Raw genomic sequence first — 23,076 nt, forward strand, 5'->3', positions numbered from 1 at the left:
GTTTGGATGCCAATGTTTGAGCAGTCGTGTTTTTATAAAGCCCATGCTTCTGGATCTTACTTATTGACAACATTTATGAACTCAAACCCAGAAAATCAATGTCGCGGTTTGAGGCTATCCATGTTTCAACAAACGCTAACAAAGAGATGGTTTTAAAATGGATAGAAGGAAGGAACAAAGCCGACCCAAAGAATATGAAAAGAACCAAGAGTACGTAAGAGCTTTTGGGACCACGGAGGACTTTGTGACTTGATCTTGACTTTCCCTGCAGGCATTAATAAAGATTTAACTTAAATGACACTGGAAAAGACATAAATGTTCAGGCAGTCGAGCGAAAAAGAAATGGTTACTACCCTGTCGACAACAGTAAGTACAGACACGTTCCTTATAAATTATGCAGTTGCCAGGAACAACAACAAACAGACTGTCTAAACTCGCTGCTCTTCACTCGTTATTGACACGTCCATTTGGGGCAGTCAATACAACTTTGTAAATGCAGTGAGATACGTCAAATTTAATCTCCAGTGTTACAGTCTGTGTAGTAAAGGCCGACCACAGGACAGTGCAGCCTGTGTGTTGTATGGGCACAGATGCTGATGACTCAGACTGCACGTCTTAATGGTTGAGATCGGGGGATTTATGCCTGGATCCAGGCACTCAAGCTCACTTACCATCATAAAAACTGACACTCAAACAACACAAGCTCCAGACTTCAAACCTATTGGAGCCACTGCAGATGCAAGAAAAACAGATACCCAATAAAACTGCTGCACAGCAACAGAGATATCAAAGAGATATTCAAAAAAATCAGGAAATCATCACATGGATGGATGGATGAGCAAGCAATGAAGCGCCCAATCAGCGGGTCCAATCAGTGTGATTAGGGAATCCTCACACTGCTCAAGTGAGATGCATCATTAATAGAACTAATCAGGACGGGCTGAGATATTCCATGTGTTGGCGAAAAGAAATGTCAGCCGTGGTCCATCCGCTGAAAACACAGAAGACAACAGAGCAAAGACATGGCAGCCAGACAATCGGAGCGCCGAGGAGAGAAAAACAACGACCAACATGTCCACAAATCAGCTGTTTGAGCAGCAGGTAACGTAACAACAGAGCGGGCCATTTGACAACATCTCTGATTTCCTCGGGAGCTCTGAATTGGTATCCAAAGCTCAAACCGCTCTCTACCGAGAGCTCAAGTAACTTCCTGTAGCAGTCGGTGTTGCCAGGCAACTTTGTTCTCTAGGACATTCTATGAAGAAATGCCGTGGCCTGCAGCGAGTTCAAAGACTGCGGCGTTTCTCTGAAAGACTCAGATGGAGGCCGCTGATAATGGAAGATGGGCGATACAGCGCAGACGGCGAGATGAAGGGGGACGGAGCGCCGGCACTATGGAGCCGCCATTAAGACCAGATAAGAGGCGAGGAACAGCAGGTGTGTGTGCAGGAGCAGGAGGAAAATGTGAGTGTGTATAGATAGATAGTGGTGATGGTATATCATCCAGTGAATCTTTCCATTTATAAATCTCTCTCCAGGTTTACACAGAGTGCGTTTTTACAAGAGAGGGAGACTTTTTGTGGTGTGAGCTGGTGTGTAGGTGCAGGAGACTGTACACTGCATGTGTGCCGCTTAATGTCTGGAACACTGTGCCAATACATCCCAGTGAGCTGCTGATTAAAATGAAAAGCCTCTAATTACAGTGCAAATTGAGCTGGACACATTGAGGTGTCTGAGTGCAGCACTGAAAAGAGTCAGCGTCTCCACATGAATAGTAAATTACATGAAGACTGGCCCCCAGAGACGAGCGTGTATACCTGCTAATGTGTGTTTGTGTCCAGACAATAGCACACGTGCTGCACAGGCGTGCCATCACCATCACTTCCTATTCCATAAGGACCGTGGAACGCATTAAAAATGAATGTCGCCCTGCACCGTCTCTCACACGCAGACGGGCTGTGACAAACACACACACATTAATAATAGCCATCGAGGTAGCAAAGTTCAGCCTCAGCGCTGCTTAGGGAGCAGGTTTCAATACCTGCGGTGAGAGCCGGGCTCAGCTCTGAAGTGGAAGCCTTCACTGTGGGGACCGGCACAATGTGAAATGCAATCACAACACATACCGGAGCAGGGAAATGCAGCGACAGGGTGGAGGGAGGGGGAGATGAAGAGGAGAGGAGGGGTGTTTGGAGGAAGATGAATGGAGGATGAGGCAGAGAGAAAGTGAGACCCCTGGTGATAATCTGCAAATGCTGCAGGTTTGATCCTTCAGCTGTGTGCATGTGTCTTCTGTAACACTTTACAATAACCAGCATTAATAAATGATACATGTATAGTTAATTAAACTTCAGTTAATAATTAATTATCTTACTGTAAGCAACAGAGTGTTTCATAGTCATGTATTAAGCAACTGTAAAGGTTTATACACAGTCGATACCTGCTTACATATTAATGAAGGATTTTATTGGTTGTTAACAGTGAATTAACTATAAACTAATGTTTCATTAACTATTCATTTACCATTTATTAAACAAGGTCTGTCCTGACAAATTCATATTCAGAGCAATTAGGCAGCAGCATATCACCAGAGTATCCGCTAAACGAAGCCACAGCTAGTTAGCTCAGTTAGCCTTGCGGCTAGCTGCTCAGACTGGGAGCTCTGGGGATCGTCAGTGTTTACACCGAGCCCCCGGGAAGAGACGGCCGGCTTTGAAGACAGAATTTGCAGTTGCCAAACCACGTAATTACATCACGTGACGCGATGGGGCCCAAAAGACTTTTCCCAAAAGCTTCCATTGTGAAAGGAGCAGCAAAATCCCACAACTTGTTGTTTTTACACTCAGGAATCAATGAACAGCGTACAGAATGTGTTCATTAGTGAGCTGTGGAGGTGACAAACTAGTTTCTGTTCTCCAGTATATAAACACATTTCTCACCGAGTCAAACTTTAATAGTTGTTATAAAACATGACTGTCATCATCTTATTACTTATACTACCATTAAAGATGACTGCAATTTAGGATCTTTTGCTGAGGTGCAATGAGCTTCTGATAATCATCTCACTCACACTTTTGTTTATGTGTGAGCATTAAAAGTTAGAATATTTTAATATCTGTGTACAGCGAGTTTCTTTTGTCCACATTGCTTTGACGAGCACCAACTGAGAAATGTGTTCACATGTGAAGCAAACACTGAAACGGCGAATAAAGCTCGACACTGAATGAAGCTGCAGTTGTGTTGTTTAACCAGCGACATCACTCTCTCATCAATACGTGGAGTAAAGTCCTGTGGACAAACACTCGCCACTGCCGCCGCTCACGAGGAGACCCGGCCCGTCACTTTGCAGACATGCCGGGTCGTGTTGCCGTTTGATTTCTGCAGAAAAAACACAACTCGAGCAAGGTCACATCGTGAGTCTCACACAAAAGTTTCTCCCTCCCTTACATAACCATTTCCCTATCAGTATCATTCAAGGTCATTCCTTTCTTTAGCAAATCACCATCCTTGTCTCCATCCTCCTCTTCCACGCTTCTCTCTTCACTTCTATCCATTCCTCAACTGGGCCATTACCTGAAAAGGCCATTACTTGAAATCTCCTCTGAGAGATGAGGCTTGACTCTTAAGTGATGCTGTCATAGTCGAGCCAACTTTTCAGCAACACTAAAGCCAGACAGCTGGGATTACAAATGATTTGAAAAAGAGGAGAAGACACAAGGTGAGCTCTTACTTTGCAGCGGATGTTTCCTTTTTTTTTCATTTTGTACCTAATCAGAGTGCACAACTGGTGGCAATAGTCATTAAATTGTTTCGCAGAAATGCACTCAAAAACTGTTCAAACATTCATTTCCAGGACTGCATTTACCGTCTGCAGTGTTGACATCTATTTCCACCCATTTTCAAATTGCATTTTCATTTCCAGTTCACTAATGTCCTCATTTGAATCGCAGGTAAGTAGCACATTAAAATTCCCGTGGAGAATCCTGTTGTTGTGCAGACTGATTGTAGACGGACAAAAATGAACGGCATTGGGAATTTGCTCAGACTTCCTAATTACAGCCCACAGTTGGGCGGCCTCGCTTGGAGAGCTTCTTTAGTTTCAGCGAGCCACTTCTCCTCAAGTCGGCCAACTTTTTGTTAAACAAGTGCTCAGGAGTCTGTGACGCTGCACATACAGCCACACTGACATTTTAGAGGGAAAAAATACACGCAAGAGGAAATGTGATTAAACTGGATTAACATCAGAGCAAAGCAACATGAATATTTAACATTACTCCAACAGAAATTCAATAATTTAAGAGGGATTAAGTGAGCATTTTGTTTAACAAAATAAGTGTCCTTTCCGCTCGATGTAGAATAGTCGAGGTAAACCTGAACCTTGGGCAAAAGCCAGTTTGACACACAAACAAAACAAAAAAGCAAAGAAACAGCAGGAATCACCAGAGCTTTGCAGTTGATGGGTACTGGCTCCGCCAAAAAACAACAACACACCACCACAGACGTACCTGTTTGGCGAGGTTCACAGCATCAGCGTGAAGTCGGTCTCTCAGATGGGGGTCCAGCTGGAAAGCCGGTGCGATTTCCACAACCTTCAAAACAACAGGATTTTATTGATAACGGCACAGTGACCACGGCATCGTCAGAATACAAATGCAGCAAAGTGATAATCTGGACGACGGCCACGCTGAACATTCATGTATCTACTGTAAACTCAGTGATTACAGCCATGAATCCTGCATCCTGCTCAGTTCTGTTCGCTCATTCTGACACGACGCTGTGATCAGGGTAAAAACCTGCAACTAAATTAAAATGTTTAATCAGTTTTGATTCATTACGCCTGACACACCAGACCTCAAATGATTTTATTAATGTGCCACTGAAAGAAAAATGTAATTCAAAATTCATAATTGCTGTTTTAAGATACAGCAGTTATCAGCTCTGAAAAGCTATGCTACCCTTTCATTTAATGGATGTTGTAATTTGAGACCGATTACTTAACCGCAAACAGAATATGGAAAAAGACCACAGAGTGCAATGTGTTTCCCATCGCAGAACAAGATCCATTTTCATGATTCATGTTGATCCGCTGTGTGCCGTCTGGCTGGGGAGAAGGGCTGCGCGATAAAGCCTTAAAATAACTTTGCTGCATTTTTAAGGTTGTATCGAATGCACAATTTATATTCCAATACTCGGAAATCTTCTAAAAAGTATTTCATAAATGCTGGACAGGCCAATAAAATCAAATCTCACCTCGTCTTTGAGCAAATACTTGGATATTAGTACTGCGACAAAACACAATGATTTTGTTGGTAAAGGATTGTTGATACAATCATAAGAGCCACTGCAAAATGATATGACTTCACTGTAATGCAGCCTTTAAAGCCAGGAGGACACAACACTTAGAACACAATATCATCATTAGGTTTGGGCCGATATCGGATATTATCATAAATCACGATATTTGCCATCGTATGCCATGTTTTTCATCTTTTATTTTGAAGAAAAACAGCATTGAGCTGTTGGAGCAGCGGCGGGCGGAGCACGTTGATATCTGACGAGGTGGAAATGAGACGGGCCAACGATATCAATATGCTGCCCAGCACTTCTGTGGAGGTGATGTGAGCCTGTCAGAGCATTTTGATGAGAGCGGTGAGAGTCAGAAACAGTAAAGTTCAAGGGTACAAAACCAAAACAATGAGCTAAAAGATGGTAAAACAGCTTATAAACGACGAGGACCTGCTGATGATTCTGTGTTGGCTTCATCAGTACAAGCGACCCACATGAACTTTAACTGGATCCAGTGTTTATAGAGCTCTGAGTGACTGTAGAAACCTGGCGGACCACATGATGGACTCCTGCTTCCTCTGTAGCTATAAAAGGTTTATTCTAAGGTAACACAAACAGTAATCATGAGTTTCAGGAAGTTATACACTAATGAAAATTATGAATACTGTTCTATATTTCTGCCAATACTACACTGAGCTACTGAATCCGACACAATGGACCTTTAAGAAACTTTGCCTGGTATTTTTTACTAAATACTGTAATTTGTTTTCATTTTTCCAACAGTATCTGACAGTTTGATATGTGTCACTTTAGTTTCAGTAAAACAGACGGAGTGAATCACTCAGAAGTCCATGTGGTCCTGCAGAGAGCTGCCCAGTGGGTGGATGGGTGGATGTTGTGGGCTGATCTACTTCGTTCCGCTGTGTCAAACACATCAACTCATCCAAAAGATGGAGCTGAATCCAGTTCACGACTACATGATCCATGTCTGATTTTCAGAAAATTAAAAGCCACAAGAACTCAATCACATTTCTTTTTAATCAAATCTCATCCAAATAAAAATAAAAAAAAGCCTCTCCAAGTATGAAAAGCACTTCCAAGATACAGAGGAAAGCTAAAAATATCCTATCGGCACTCCACCATCCCTAATCTATTTCAACAAGCAACTATTCTTGTTTCTGAGATTCAAAAAGATCTTAGATTAAGGGCAAAGGCAGATTAAGTCGCACAGAATCAAAGAGCAGCAGCTCTGGCATGAACAGAGCGGCTAATATGATTATCATCTATAATTTGATTAAAGGGAAAAGAAGAAAGTGATGGAAACACATGATTGAGACTGCTTTGAGGTGACAATATCTAATGAAATACTACACGTGTTAATCAGCTTCCTGTGATGAAAGCATTGTTGCAGTGAGTGACGACTACATGACGGTTCGGCTCTCGTGTGATATTCAGACGTTTTTGTTCATTTGACAATCAGGTGATGCTGTAATACCTCATTTAGCAGTAGTAGCTGGAAAAGAGCCCTGACTAATTAATGAGAATCAATCTGAAGCTTTATACTCTTAAAGAAACTGTTTTTGTTTATCCAAGATGATTTGGTGGGGAATTATGCAGCTGCTGCCGTTGTGGCTAATTTTTATTGGTATATAATCCTCTTACCTCCTGCTGTTCAGGTCACTACGACACCCAGGGCCACCAAGCGCCATAATCATCATCGCTATAATCACCTTATTTGCTAATGTGCTGCTTAATTGGCCTGTTTGCCTGAATAAAAACGGGAGTGAAAACACTGGAGTCGTTTGTAGACTCAACAGACTGCAGCGCCTGCAGGTTTGAATCCCACTCATGACCTTTGTTTCATGCCCGCCCACCATCACCATCCACTTCATGCTAATCTACGAACAAATGCCATGAAGATAATCTTAAATAAATTCCAACATTAAGTTGGGGTTGGATGAATTTTAAAATGAGCACTTCACCTTTTGGTGTCTGCGCTGAATGGAGCAGTCTCTCTCGTAGAGGTGGATGACATTACCATATTTATCGCCTGCGGGGAGAGAAGGGGACAAAGAGAGAAGCAGGTGAGGAGGAACAAAGACAATTATAAGATAATCAGCAGCATGAAGAGAAGGGGGGTTTAAGTTCAAATGAAGGAGGAGCAGCGAAGTCGTTTCTCCTTCATTCACTGTGCGGTACGTTCAGCTTCTTAAATCACAGACAGCTGGCGTCATAACATTGACAGTTTCAGAACTTGAGGACTGAAACTGTCACAGTTTGACTCCTGTTACAGCTCAGACGCTCGTCGTCGACAGACAGCAGACTCTCCGAGGGCGGCTCAGGCCTGCGAGTCAGAGTCCCTTCAATGTCTTTAAAACATCTTTTACATGACAGATTTTTCTCTTTCTTTAAGTAGTTTGTTTTCTGGGGTGTCCGGCTGACAGAATGTCTGATAATAAAATCTTTTTACGAGCATTTCACAGAGAGCCGTCACCATCTTAACATTGTTATGAATAATAAATACGCAGCCAAGGTTGATCTATGTAAGACGAGACCTTTTGGGCTGCAACTGACATTCATTTACTGTCACTTAAACTGTCGGTTATCTCCTTCACATGTGTAGTCGGACCAGCAGTTGTAACCCTGACTTATTAATTGTTGCAGCAACAGGTTGGTCAGCTAGATCCGATCCAACATCCTGCAGGGAGACCCTGAGTCCTGGGACTCATGTGGAGGCCACGAGACACCCAGCACCCACCAAAACACCACCGCAGGCTAACTACACAGAGGATCCTGCTGTTAGCACCGTTGCAAAGCAATATTTTGTGCTGCATATTTGAATATGAAATGGATAATACGAGTTGATGACCTGCCTCTGCTTACATATCATTTTTCTCTCTATATTCTAGCGCCACAATTGACCAAATATTAATCGCACAGTCCGACACGCCTCAAAATTGATATACTACCGTCGAGCACAGACTGTGACCAAGAATTTATTAGACCCCTCTTACACAGTATGCCCTGTGAGGTTTCTGTTATCGCACAGTGTTAAAAAGGGGCCTGAAAAGCAGCAAGGATGAAGGAAAGCAGAGAAAACACAGAGGCAGGAGGAACAAGATGAGATGGTGGGAGGCAGGGAGGCAAAAATAAATAGGAGGGAGGCAAAAGGGGGGAAACTGAAAAGCATCACATCGAGGGTGAAGGAGGCAAGAAGCGAGATGAGGGGCAGAAGAACAGAGGGCTGGAAGAGACACGGCTTTTAACAGGTAATTCAGAAAAATCACAAAATCCCTGCGTGACCACACACAAAGACATACACACAGATAAATTCTGAAACATGCACAGACCTAAACACACCCGAAGAAACCAGAGTGGAGGCCTGATGGCATAAGCACTTACAGTAATGTGCACATTTACATGTGTTGTGCAGCTCAAAGTGCAGACACTTCCTGTAAGTGTCCGTGTTGAATTTCAGTTCTATAATATTGAGTGGCAGTAGAGTTGCATTCACTATAATAAGAAGTAATGGCTGGAGAATCCTCTGCTGGACAATAAATCTCCTCTGCTCTCATTGTTCGTCTGTCTCGCCTCCCTCAGCACGGCTGCAGAGTTCAAGGACCTCTACGCTTCTTAATAGACTCTATTCACATGAACAACAAAAAAAAAATTGACACAAAGTTGAAGACAAACACAAAGTGAAGTCGCAAAGTGCACTTACCCAGGATCTGTACTTCAATGTGTCGCGGCTTTTCAATGAACTTCTCAACAAACAGGGATCCGTTCCCAAAAGCCGTCAGGGCTTCAGAGTAGGCCCGCTGGTAATTCTCCTCCAGCTCCTGACAAACAGACGAGAAAAATCCATACGTGTCTGAGTTACAGCCGCTATTCAAGAAGCAAGCGACTCACAGCGAAGGATTTGTGCGTTTTTCAGAGGGGTTTCTGCTGCACACACCATATTTCCAAGTCATCGAATCTCTGTATCAGGTCAGTTAGTTTTATTTACTAGATCTTTTATTTCCTGTTGTAATCTCTTTTGTTTCCCTCGCCTGTCATTCACACGTGGTGTTTTCTTCATCTTTTTCTCTCGTCTGACACAAATGTTTACTCGCCCAGAGGGAGCAGGATTCCTCACGACCTCCCTGGGACCGGGCTGCAGGAGGTCACGACTCAATCTGTGTCTGTCAGTCTGTGACGTCCTGCCGGCCCCGTCCAGTCTCGTCTGCTGGGGAAAGACTGAGTCACCCCCCTCAGGACGGGCGTACTCCAGCCCGTCCTCAGCTGTCGTCTCCCAGCCTTGAGTAAAGATGCTCTTCAAGGCAGAACAACAAGCTTCTCAAGTAGCAGACATCAGCATCGCCCCACAGCAGGCACACATATCTGTTAAAGCTTTGCACATTGGTTTGTTGACTACCTTTCTGAGGTCTCCAGTTTGGCTTTACGTCGTCATCATCTTTGTAGCCAGAAGTGATTATAATTGGAGCAGAGACTTGAGCTGGGGAGGATATCTTGATTGGATCTGACTGAGAACTGGAGGACACACTGCGGTGGCAACTTGGCAATCACGAGACAGCCACGCCCTTTAGCACCCGGCTCCGCTGTTGATTTTACTCCCAGCAGAAGCATCATTTACATACAGAACATCATGCAAGACTTGAAACTAGTGCTAATTCTCAAAAATTAGGATTTGCTATTTGTTGTCCGTTTCTCATAGTAAATCAAACGTCAGTGCTGTTTTGACTGCTGGACGGACACAACAAGCATTTGAAGGTGTCACCTCGGGCTGCAGGAGACTGTGCCAGGCTTGTAGAGTATGTTAGGAATTCACCAAGACCAGCACGTCCAGACTTCTCCACCGAGGGCCGTGTTGCTGCAGGAGCACACCAGGCTCGGCTCATTCAATCACCTGCTCTCGTCATCAAACAGTTGATTGGTGGGAACAAAAACCTGCAGCCACGCTGCCCTGATGGAACAGTTTGGACATGCCCAATCAACAGAGTGACTGGCAAATTAATCAATAATTGAAATCTACATCACAAATTATTTCAGCCTCCACTAATCATCCGCACAGTGTCTGTAATTGGCTGGTTATGGTGAGGAAAACGGCTTCTGCAACCACCAGAGAAATAAACCTGCTCTGTAATGAAATGGGAATTTGTAAAAGCATGAGAAGCCACTGGAAAGAACACTTACAGCTCGCACTGAATCACAAGTGTGGGGAGAAGGAATTCAAAGTCACACCTAGCTACGGTGCACCTCTATTTTTGCAAATGACGGAAAAGACTTTTGAAAGACTCAAAGTTAGCAGAATTCCATTTGCACCCCTTCCACATCAGTTCAGTCCGTCTGTCAGCTCCGGCCACTGGAGCTTTGATACGTGCCGCTCGGCTTTTCTCTCACTCTTTGGAAAAGCACATCACGTCAAACTCAAACACAAATTCTTTAATTCTTCCTTGCTTATCAGTAAACATACACATCTCATCCTGCAATATGTTGACAACAGTTAGGCTCACTGTTAATTCTGCATACAAATGACCCACGAGCTGGGCTCGATGGAATATAAAGTCAACCTACACATTGTTGCCTGGAGTCCTGGAAGTGAAGACAAACCTCTTTACAATGTCTTCACATCATATTAGCTGGAGCGGCCGAGACCTCTGTGACTCGACTGAATAACTAGAAATGTCAACAACTAATTAATCAGACTGTGGTACAACTTAGAAAAGGTCATTCTTTCCGATGGATTGCTGACTTGTGAGGCTCACTGACTGCAGCACAAAGCAACGCTGCCGCTCCTCCTGTAGATCAGTGGGGAGCTGCTGCGGCTGGAAACCAACGTACTCAATCAAATGTGATGGGTTTTATCTGGGTTCAGTGAATGTCACTGCCACTGGGGCCCACAACCAATAATATAACAGTAACAAGAAAACTGGCAAGTGGAGCATCTTAAATTGCACTTGGCAAATATTTGAGGATGCAAGAAGATGTAAAAAGGATTATGCTGAGGTCTTTCTAGCCACTAGGGGGCAGAATAGAGGGGAGAACATCAGCTGTCTACAATCACTGACATATTTTAAAAACATTTCAGGATATAATCTGGATGGCTAACCGCTAACAGGCTATCTCAGGCTATACATAGAAGTGTTTGTCTTCACAGTCTGTTGAAGAATTGTTAATTTTGAACGTTTCAACTACAATAGTTTCATATTGCACCTTTAATTTCAATGTATACATATCATTTTTTTTTTTTTTGAAATACTCAATGCTTCCTTTACTTTTCCTATAACAACTGACCACTTATACAAATGTCTAATATAAATGTGAAATATATAAATCTAACTACATAAAATAAAATAATACTCATATAGCTCAGGAGGTTGAGTGGGTCATCTAGTAATCTGAAGGTTGCTGGTTTAATCTCAGCTGCATGGTTAACTGGGTTGATCAGCTGACAGCCACTACAGTAAGTTACAGTATATACAGCATGTATGTTTTAACGTTTTTTTGGTGTATGAATTTGGCAGTTTGCCATTCTTGAATATTTCAACTTTAAAGTAGTCGACTCAACAAATTACACAACAAAGGTCTAGACATCTTTAGACTCTGTAATTCAGTAATGTAAGATATTAGACCTTTAAATAAAAGTGGCATTCTGGGTAGGATATTCACATGACAATTCAATGTGACTTACATCTTTTTTTAAGCCCAAGCAAAGAAATAAAGAAGATTAAAAGCTACCAGCCCTGACAGATGAGGAGGTGGCGCTGCTCTGTGCAGCTCTGATTCACCACTGATCTCTGCCCTCTTATATCTGATTGGACAACAAGCAGCTGCCTGCTGAAAAAACTTTGACATGGTCAAACTTGAGAGGCACGATGTCCCCTGATACTGCTGTGAAGAGAATCTGCCACGAGGCCTGCAGTGAATTAAAAAGGCGTGACAACTTGTTTCTTCCTGGTGTCGACAGGCCGCGAGGAGTTCATTCTCCCTCTACTCAAGGGAGAACGTTAAATAATTCTGTTGATTTTATGCTGCTGTTAATAATGCACAACATATTTACAATAAAAACACAAAAGAAAATTGTAATTACACTACCACTGAACCACTGCAGATGAAACAGCATTATTGGTCTTGCTTGGCTGAGTGTCCAACAACAATGAACTGAGGTCAACAGTGTTTTTCCTGGAGGTTAAAACTCGACGTCCTTTGTTAATTTTTTCACAAGCATCTCCCAAAACACCACTTACAGTGAGAGCAGCTGTTGGCTATCCATGCTGAAAAGCCTTATGAATATATTTGGTGACTGTGGATTTATTTAGCTGTCTGTTAGAACTATGTTTATATATTAAACATGCAGCATATTCAACACAGATGAAACTAGACTGTCACCACACTCAGTACATTAGGGAAATGTTGCTCATTATGTACAAGTTAGCCTTTTACCTTTTAGTCTGTTTAGTTTGCTGGACTTTGGACAGTGTGATTATTGTTGCATTATCACTCTGGAGTACAGATAAAGGAAATGAGGTGTGTGTTTATCTTTAGAGTGCTTAGTGTTGGAAGTAAAGCGAGGCTCCTTTCTGCTTGTTGGCTTTGACAACCTGTCTTAACATTATTAGTCCTTTATGAGAGTTTTAGCAGAATGCAGATATATAATAACCAAGATTAACATATAGTGGCCAACAGAGGCCAATGTGCTGCAACTTAAGAAAACATGAGCACATTAAAATGGAGCCAACAGGCTCAACAGGTGGCCTACAAATTGGCCACCTGTTGAATTTATTAACCACTCGGATGCAGCACATCACCAGAGTGACTGTTTACTGCTGTGCACTGCTGCATTTGCATTTTTCTCCCAATTCAAATGTTTTGGGTGGTTGCAGCATGTATAAAGGTGATGGAGCCGTTTCCTTCTTCGTGTGTTTTCATAAGTTGCAGCGTATATGCCCTTGTAGGTCACATTACAAAAACCTACATATAACAAAACTAGAACAATAAACAGGGGAAACACATATGGGCACTGAAAGCCAGATAGCATTAGTAAGAATTTCAACAAAAATGTTTACTCGACTAATACTCGAGCCAAAAGTCCTGTTTTTGCCTACACTTCTCTCCATCAGAGTGGTGAGCGGTCGTCTCTGTGACAACCCGTCACTGCTGTCTGGCTGAGAGGAGGAAGATGATGATGGTTGTGACAGATTGGTAGATGTAAATCCACCAAAGGATGCACAACACATGGATACTTCCATCAAGTTATTGAAGAATATAGCGCTCCAGCCTACAGTTTTCCGTATTTACGTCTACAGCCATGTACTGTGTGTTACATGGCACACATGTAAAAACATCACACAGGTGAGATGAGTGTTTGAAAGTGGGCTCTGGACATCTGAAATATTGAAAGGCTATTATTATTTTCAAGCCTTCAACCAACAGAAATCACTCCGGGTGACAGAGGCAATTTCGTCCACACACAGAGTGACCGGTGGCCACAAAGATAAATCACCAGGTTGTAATTTCACCTTTGATTCAACACAAACAGAAAATTAATGAATATGAAAGCTCAAATGTGTCACGAGGTAGTCGAGTTGCTTTTGTTTCTCCATGTTGTCGGAACAAGCTGGTAAATTACATCTTGCACAGGAGTGCGGAGCACACAGGCTCACCTCGTACTCTCTGACCACCCTCATGCCGCGACCACCTCCTCCGTACGCTGCTTTGAAGATGATGGGGAAGCCGTATGTCTGGGCGAAGGCCTGCGCCTCCTGCAGGCTGGCGATAGGGGCGTCTGTCCCTGGGACCACAGGTACACCTACAACAGAGGGTTGGTAGATGAGTAAACGGATACACAACTGAGAAACGTTTCACTTTCAAAGATTCCACATGCTTTATTTTATGGTAGGAAAAAAAACACCAGGCTCCATTAACTTCACACTGCATTTGAGCCTCACAAGGTCGAATTTTGTTTTACAGCAGAAAGGAGTTGCTTTACGGCACAAAAGTAGGAGAAGGGTGCTGTTAAATCCATATAAATAGAGCTCCATTTTTCACAGTTTCTTGCAGCGGCAGATGGAACAAGTTAAAGGCTGGAAAATATAGTGTTCATCCCCCACAGTAAAGACGGAATTAATGCTCGGAGAGAAACAGACTGACGCGAGCAGAGCAATGCCAGGGTGAAAGGTGGAGGGAGGAGGGGAGTGAGTCATCATCACCACTACCAGCAAAAAACTGGGATTGTGGCAAATTTGGTTTTTCAAATTAAGAAACACCGCAGGTATTCATAATATGACTTTCCTGGCAGACAGCGATACACTCTTTTCACCGCAGACATTTTGACTTCACACTGCAGGAAAAGGAGTTTCTAACATTAATGACTGCTGCAGTCCATTCAGGTGGGCTCGTTCCAGGGCTCTGGTACTGTGCACTCACCGACCCGGTTTACTGAGTCACTGAACACTCCCTGAGGTGCAGCCGCCATTTTCTTTTTTATTATTAGTCATATTGACTGATTGTTTTGTTTGTTTAGCCTTAAAACAAACTCTTTGTTTTCATGACTGAAGAAACAAACTGACCTTAAAGGACGACACAGTTTCACATCGTCTAACTTTCTATGTGGCGGACCCTGCCATCTTTCCAGCTTCACACAGTGTTCTGGGATATTATTTTCTTCTGACAACAGCTTGTTTATTCAGCTTTACCTCATTAATATTGCAAACATTAACATTTCTTCTCCAGAACATAGTGTCCCTTTGACGAACGAGCCGTCATCACGTAAAAGCATCAAACATGCATTTTGATGAACCGGATGTTAAGTTTTGAAACAAATGAAGAAAACTGTATGTAAGATGTGTGTGATTGCTTCTGCACCTGCAGAGATGGCCAGGGAGCGAGCCTCCACCTTGTCCCCCATCTTGCGCACCGTCTCCGGGGACGGCCCGATGAACATGACCCCTGCGTCCGCACAGGCCTGAGCGAAGTCGGAGCGCTCGGAGAGGAAACCGTAGCCTGGGTGGATCGCATCCACGGCGTTTTCCTGAGAAAACATCCAGGGAGAGAAAAGAGAAACAGGTTAGCTGCATTCATCAGACCTCTGTGCACCTGTTGGCTGCAGTGTTACTGCTTTTTAAAAACGCGTCTTTGTATTTCACATCTAATTTTCGGTTTACGCTGTAATATTTGCCAGTGAAGCCCAGAGAAAGGAAACGCAGCCCGGCTGAGCAACAGGAGCTCTGTTAAATAGCGAGCCACTGCTGGGCTCCAGTTAACACTTGGCTGACTATCTGTGAGGGAGATGGAGAGTCTTCGCGCTCTCTAACCTGCATACGATACCGCGGGTTAATGACAGATTTTACTCTCACTCTGTCTTAGTTACAATCGCCTTAATCATCATCTACTCAATGGACACCAGCGGGAGACTGAGCGAGCAGACAGGCACGCATAATTTGAGGGTCGGGGGGAAGTATTGAACACACACACACACACACACACACACACACACACACACGGTAGCAGACAGACAAGTAGCTGCCGAGCTTGACAGATAGAGCCATCTCTGGATCAGTATGTGCCATCTGCTCTTGGATGTGAGGCGGACTATAATTATGGGCTGTCCCGTTGTTAAGGGAGCTGTTACTAGGCCAGGGGAGGCAAGGAGCCACACACACACACGAAATGCAGTGAGTGCCCACACACACACACACACACAGGTTCGCACACATTCATAAAGCGAGATAACACGCTCGTACTTTCACAGTGGCGGGCCGACACACACATTTTTACATTTACACGCAGCTTTATAAAGACACACAGAAGGAGCTGGGACGGAGACGGATGGTTATTTTGGTCACACAGTAACAGAGTGATACGCAGTGTGAAGAGGAGGTAAACATCACACACACACACACACACACACACACACACACACGGTGGCTGGGCTCCCAGATAGGCAGACGGGTTTTGAGAAATTAGTTGGATAGCGAAGTCGCCCCCCAACTTGGCCGGCTGACCGCATGCCCACGCAGAAAATTATAAACCATGCGAGATTGATCCGAAAATGATAATGAACAACTGTCAGCGCGTCCTGGAGGGACGGAGGGATCAGATCTGACCTAACGCAGTGGCAGAGGGAGGTGGAGGAGAGGGAGGCAGGTGGAGAACGAGGCAAGAGGAAAAACAAGGAATGTAGAAGGAAACCTGGGAGGAAAAAAAGGAGGCAGGTGTTTGAGGGAAACAAGGTGTTTCTTTTCCATCCAACAGAGCTGAATACTGGGTGAACAGAGAGGGATAAAGGGGATTTGTCAGGCACTTGTCAGCCTAATTGTACACCACTGAACTGAATGGAATGAGAGTTCACACTTCAGGAAGAAAACAGGGTATTTCTTTAAGATCAAATCTTTCAACTGCATAAAACCCTCAGCTAAGAGGAAGAAACAACAGACCAGGTGTGGTGACCGTCACTGTTTCCCTGTCTGTACTGCCGACATGAATGAGGAGGGACGAGGTGAGTAGTTGGCTTTAAAGTTGTCAGTAGGCTCATTTTTCCCACCGACTGCAGTGTTTGTGCTTAGTTAACTGGCTAACACACGGACAAGATGTTCATAATCTTCTCATTTGTCTCCCAGACAGAAAGAAAATATCAAATGCATTGTGGAAAATGTCCTTTAATGCTATTTAAGTATATTACAAAGTAACCACCTTCAAAGAAAAGAGAACCAGGATGACTTATTCCAGTACTTTAACTTCTCAACATACTGCAGGTATATTTAGTATCTTTTCCACATTTTATTAAGCAATTCTTATTCTCACTCATGTAAAGAAAACTTCACATCATTTAATAAAGTCCCCTACCAGCTTCCATGGTTCAAGACTAGAAACACAGAATTCAACATGGTTACAGGATGAAGAGTTTGTAAAATACATCAGGAGACAGATGACTCCTTTGGAATGAATGCTACACAAACATCAGCATTTAAAGTCTTTTTTCTGGGGATATATATTTTTTAGCTATACAGACTCAAAAGCCTAAAAATGCGTAAGGAGACAACAGTTGGAAGATCACGTGAAAATCCTGTAAAACTGGAAACTGACTTGATTCTGAGGGCTGAATATGATAAATTGTCCTCCATCCGGGAGGTGACATCTAGTCGTGTGTGATTAAATCAATCCTTCTATGATCAAGGTGATAAATCAAGTGAATTATTGGCACGGCAGATAAAACAATTAGAGACTAAAAGCATCATTTCAATAGGGTTCACTGTGACTTGGTCGTTGGATATAATGGATGTAATGAGATGATGTAAAGAGAGTTGTACGAAAAAATGTGAATTTACAAACACTAAATTATTTTTTGGATGGATTTCTCACACCGCACATCTCAAATGAACATAAAGAAGATAGATCTGGAGATCAGAAGAAATTGAATGTGCCATTGGAAAAAAAGCTATTAGCTTTTCAGATTAATGACATAATCCAAATTTCTGAGGTTATTCAATTTAATGTTGTACAATAATTTGAATATGTGGGAGTTCAGATCAGGCCAAGACTAGAAGAGGTGGTTAATGAGAACTATGAACCTTCACTGATAGACAATAATGAGTCAACTGATCGATGGACGTCATTACTATTATCTGTAACTGGGAGAATTAATATGTTTGAAAATTAAAACTACTTAATAATTCCACTGCCACTTCCCCTGGATCCATTTTCAAAAATGAAGACAGTATTTGTGGGTTTTATATGCAGTGATAGAGATGTTAGAGACTTCATTTGTCTTTACTGCATTGACTGTTGGATCGGGTCCAAACACTGTGTGGTCCTACCGGGCCGAACAGCTGAGATCCGTTATATTTAACTTTTCATAAAAAATTATTCTCCTCACTGGGCTGAAATAGACTCATGATTTATATGTTATCCTCTTCCCTACAGAAACAAACTGCAAAAAAAAAAAAAAAAGGGGATAAAGATTTGGTACATAGTATAAATATTATCTATAAATAATATATAAATATCACATAATCGCCCAATATGGGGTAACCAGTACTTTGTACCAGGAAGAGCAGAGCCAACATTTAAACTTTAGGCCTCAAAAGGATTTTAATTTGACAGAATCTGATACCGTGGTGTCTTTTCAGGAGCTGAGATCTAAATTCAACAGTTCTTCAAGCACCTCCAGGTTAAAACAGCGACACTGTGTCACTGTTGTTTGAAATGCAGAAGCATTCAAACCTTCGGGAGGAGATAAGAGCTATAACACAGACGATCATCTCAAATAAATCATGTACTAGACCCTAAACTTTTTTCAGTTGGGCTTCTTTCCAGAGAAACTTCATTTTAGCAAAAAGGAACAAACAAACAAATTTATAGATCTCAGCTCACTTTCTGCCAAAAAAAACTTATTGCACTGCAACAGAAATCCATTCACAGACGGAGCAGCGCTCAGTGGACACGACAGATGGTATCAGGCGTCCCATCACAAAGGACAACCAATATACTGACGCATGTATTTCAAAGTATATGGAGACCCTTTAGTTTAACAGCTGATTTAGTTTTTCTCTACATGTTTATACATTAAAGTATAAAAATGTCTGTATATGGGTGTAATATGTCTATACAGCAGTCACTGAGCACAGCGAGTTACACACAGTGTGACACGATTGTGCAGCTGTTTCTTCTGATGCTTGAAATCAAATTAAAACACACTGTTGGATCAGGACGGGCGAGGCTAGCTGGGCAGCACGATCAAGTGAGTGGAAATCTACGTAGACATCAGGATGTGCCATTTATTCTAATTCTGCTGACAATCTTTTCAACTAGAATTCTTACATGTTTATCGTCCATTTTCAAATCTACCTTTTAGAAAAAACACCTTCCAGGGTCAAGATATTCACAGCTTCCACCGTCAGGGTGAACAAACGGTCGGGCAGAAACGGACAAAATATTTAGATCGACCCGAACAGACGGTGATAATACAACATTCATCTGGACGGAGACCACGTCTAGAAAAATACCTGTGAATGTGTGTCCTGGGCCGGAAGTGCAAGACGGGGCTGATGTTTGTGGAGACACAGCAGCTTCTTTATAAATGAGAACTGTGTGTGTGTTGTTCACACAGCAGCCAGAGCTCAAGCTTTCCATCGCAGGCCGACACGCTGGTGGCATTTCAATGCATATAATTATAAAGACCTTGAAAAGTTCAAACCTCTTTTGGGATTCTGACAGATGAGGTTTATACAGTACTACATAACATTCGGAGAAAATTTATTTTTAGTTCGTTGTATGAGTTCAGTTCCAGAAGGAGCGGATTTTATTCCTTCTGTAATGCATTTTACTCTTTTTATACCCTCCATGTCACTGAAAGTCCTCACCCCTTAATACCATCCTTTATCACATCTCCTGGTAAATCCTCTTTACCTTGGCCACTTTGATGATGTCAGGAATGTCTAGGTATGCTGCAACAGGTGGCAGGCCTTTTCCTATCAGGTAAGCCTCGTCTGCCTTCTGCCTGTGAAGACAAAGGATTTAATATCAGTGCGACGGGATGGAAATACGTCTGAAATACACAGTGCACTGGCAACCATTACAGCTTCATGACAGTGTTTCCAAGCTCAGTGAAGAACAGCTCATGGTAAGTACACAAATAAAGCTTCTTTAAATACTCAAATTAGACGTGCAAACAGCCTTTAGGATAGGACAAATACGGAGGTAAGCACAATCATATAACGAGTAGTTGTCTGTGAAGGACAATTTAGAAAAACAGACATTAAAGTGAGGCAAATTAGGATGTTTGTGCATGTGAACTGAGCAGTGTGATTACCTGAATGTTGGTTATGTCAATACCATTACACTTATGTCCCCACTAATACCATTCGCCAAACAAAGAGCCGGCCCAAAGCACTGCGGAGGACAGAAACGCTCCCAAGCCGACTTTAACTGCTGTTGGCTCTGATAAACTGTTAGCGTTTCATGGTCAATACCGAGCAGTGGCAGCCCAGCAGTTTACCAAGATGTCTGTCGGTTACGCTGCCTTTATTTAAACCTGAGTGGAGATCAGTACCTGTGCATCTGTCCAGTGTCCTGCTCGGAGTAGACGGCCACGGTTCGAATGCCCAGCTCGGTGCAGGCTCTGAACACTCGGATGGCGATCTCACCTGGAGCGACAGAAGAGGACACATGAGGAGCTGAAGGTGAAGGTCGCTAACTCATCAGACGAAACATTCGTTTGTTCTGCAGCTTCCTTCCTGAACGCTGCTCGTCATCTCCTTCATGTTCAGCCCATTACACTGGATGTTTTCTGAGGTTTTTCTTCAGCGCACATTTTAGCAAACATTGTGTAGCTTCTGCACTTTTTTTTGACAAGTGCTGCTGTTAGAATAGAAACTTTAAAAAATATGAAGATGTGAGCACAAGACAAATCCATCTAGTGCACTTCATCACACTGCAGAAATATCCAAAGACACAGCAACAAGTCTGCAGTGTTTTGCTCAAGTCTGAGAACACAGAGTGTAAAATCTCAGCTTCAGACAACCAAAACACTGCCTGCCTTTAATCTTGCTGTCACTAGAGCCAAATGCTTGTTTTTCAAGCTACACGCATTTTGGGGGAGAGAGAAAAAAAAACTGAAAAACCAGCAAGACGTGTTGTTCTCGCTTGAAGGCGAGGACAGCGTTCAAACATTTGAGGAGCATTACAAAGCAAATAGAGAGAAAAGCAGGCAAGAGAGAAACTGAAGCCTGGGGAAGGACACCAGGAGAGACATTATAAAAGGATGACAAAATTAAAGAGGACAAGACAGTGAAGGCAGAGAGATGAAAAGTGCTGGATTCACAGAGAGAAATGCAGAGAATGAAAAACCAGATAATACAGAAAGTTTAGAAAAGAAGAATGCAAAAAGAGAAAAGAACAAAGAGGAACTGAGGTCGCGAAAGAAACACAGTTTGGCAAGTTTAACAAAATGACAAATAAGTGGAAAGGAGACAAGAAAAGCAGTGGAGAGGGAAAAAAGAGGGAAATGAAGTCAGGAAGGAAAAGAGGAGAGTGAAAGGGCAAAATGGAAGAGAGCAAGTGGATCAGAGGAAAATCACATCTGACAAGTGCTGAAGAAGATGGAGAGGAGAGAGAAGAGAGGAGGAGAGGAGGGAGGAGGAGAGGAGGAGAGGAGAGGAGAGAGGAGGAGAGAAGAGAGGAGGAGAGGAGAGGAGGAGAGAGAAGGAGAGGAGAGGAGCGAGGAGGGGAGGAGAGAGAAGAGAGGAGGAGGGGAGAGAGGAGAGGAGAGGAGAGGAGGAGAGAGGAGGGGAGGAGAGGAGAGGAGAGAAGAGAGGAGAGGAGAGGAGGAGAGAGGAGAGGAGAGAGGAGGAGAGGAGAGAGAAGAGGAGGAGAGAGGAGAGGAGGAGAGGAGAGAGGAGAGGAGGAGGAGAGAGGAGGAGAGAGGAGGAGGAGAGAGGAGGAGAGGAGAGGAGAGGAGAGAGGAGGAGAGAAGAGAGGAGGAGAGGAGAGGAGAGGAGGAGAGAGGAGGAGATATTAGTGAAAGAATAGAGTAGCATTGGCAAAGAGGAGATGTGCTTGGTGAAGTGGAATCAGAGCTGATATGATACGATGGTCCAGTCACACACACACACACACACACACACACACACACACACACACACACACACTGAAGTCGAGCACAGTCCGGTGCACTGCAGTGTGATGAATGTGATCTAATGCGGTGTTGATATCGTGTCTCGCCCATGCGAAAGAGAGAGAGATTGACGGAAAGCTCTGCTGTGTGTGTGTGTGTGTGTGTGTGTGTGTGTGTGTGTGTGTGTGTGTGTGTGTGTGTGTGTGTGACCACAATCTATCTGAATCAAATTGATGGATTAAAGCGGTTAAATAGAGCCTTTATCGCGGGGCAGACATGTACATGTGTTATGCTCAGTGCCGTCGTATCGCGCGCAGCTGGAGGTCTTTGCCATCAGGTGTGTATCAAATCAGAATCGGATTGAAAAAGTGCAAATCAGTCAAATCATGAAAACACTGAACTTATTAAAAGCATTTTACAGAAACATGTCCACTGGAATGTATATAATAGGAAATCCATTAGAACAAAAATGCAAGCGTTCATTTATTTATCGCACGTCACACTACAGAGTGGCTCTAATTGCACAGCGAGGGCCTGTGGACAGCATCAGCATCAACAGCACAGGGTCCAGTGATTACAAGGATTACCAGGGCGCGCCTGTGATGTTATGCTGCGTGTAACGACTGCGCTGGCCATCGCTTAGTGTTTCTGGACTTCTCTATAATTATATTTCCACTCACATCTCAATCACGGTAATAAAAGGCTCCACTTATGGTGATTTCTAGCAGCACAGAGGAAGGAAAACAATAACGTTTGACTCTCTGGTGGTCAAATTGACTCATATATTCAATATATCATACATGTTTATAAAAAAAGGCATAAAACATTTAATTTAGGCTCCAGGGAATAAAGAAACCTCCACGCTGATTTTATATTAGATTTAATAACCTCACACTGTTGCATTCAACCTCAGAGTCTGTTCAACTGTGGTACCAACATCAGCACTGAGTAACCTGACGCGGTGACGGCTTGTGTCTTTTCTTGTGACTCAGTAGCTCACAACATTGAGCGATTTTTAAAGGGAGCCTGGGGACATTCAAAGAAGTTGTTGCTTGTACTGGTTAATGTTTTAATACAGATAATTAATACACTGAGTACACGGAGGACTATGGTCGTATTCCACCTGTTTCCACCATGTTAACAGCCTCAGAGCTTCTTACACAGTCACCAACATGTGT

At 43.1% G+C, this 23,076-nt stretch overlaps 1 protein-coding gene across 3 annotated transcripts in view; it reads right to left on the reverse strand.

The window, feature by feature from the left end:
• LOC119027839 (pyruvate carboxylase, mitochondrial-like) overlaps positions 1 to 23,076 on the reverse strand; it is a 288,386-nt gene that overhangs the window by 253,195 nt on the left and 12,115 nt on the right. For all 3 annotated transcript variants that reach the window (XM_037113321.1, XM_037113320.1, XM_037113319.1), the window contains 7 exons: positions 20,336 to 20,429; positions 19,693 to 19,783; positions 15,151 to 15,316; positions 13,950 to 14,095; positions 9,008 to 9,125; positions 7,269 to 7,336; positions 4,506 to 4,589 (listed from right to left, as the gene is read on the reverse strand). In XM_037113321.1, coding sequence (XP_036969216.1) covers positions 4,506 to 4,589; positions 7,269 to 7,336; positions 9,008 to 9,125; positions 13,950 to 14,095; positions 15,151 to 15,316; positions 19,693 to 19,783; positions 20,336 to 20,429 — 767 coding nt within the window. The remainder of the gene's footprint in view (positions 1 to 4,505; positions 4,590 to 7,268; positions 7,337 to 9,007; positions 9,126 to 13,949; positions 14,096 to 15,150; positions 15,317 to 19,692; positions 19,784 to 20,335; positions 20,430 to 23,076) is intronic.

This window comes from Acanthopagrus latus, chromosome 10, assembly GCF_904848185.1.
Source record: "Acanthopagrus latus isolate v.2019 chromosome 10, fAcaLat1.1, whole genome shotgun sequence".
In the NCBI taxonomy this organism is placed as follows: Eukaryota; Metazoa; Chordata; class Actinopteri; order Spariformes; family Sparidae; genus Acanthopagrus; species Acanthopagrus latus.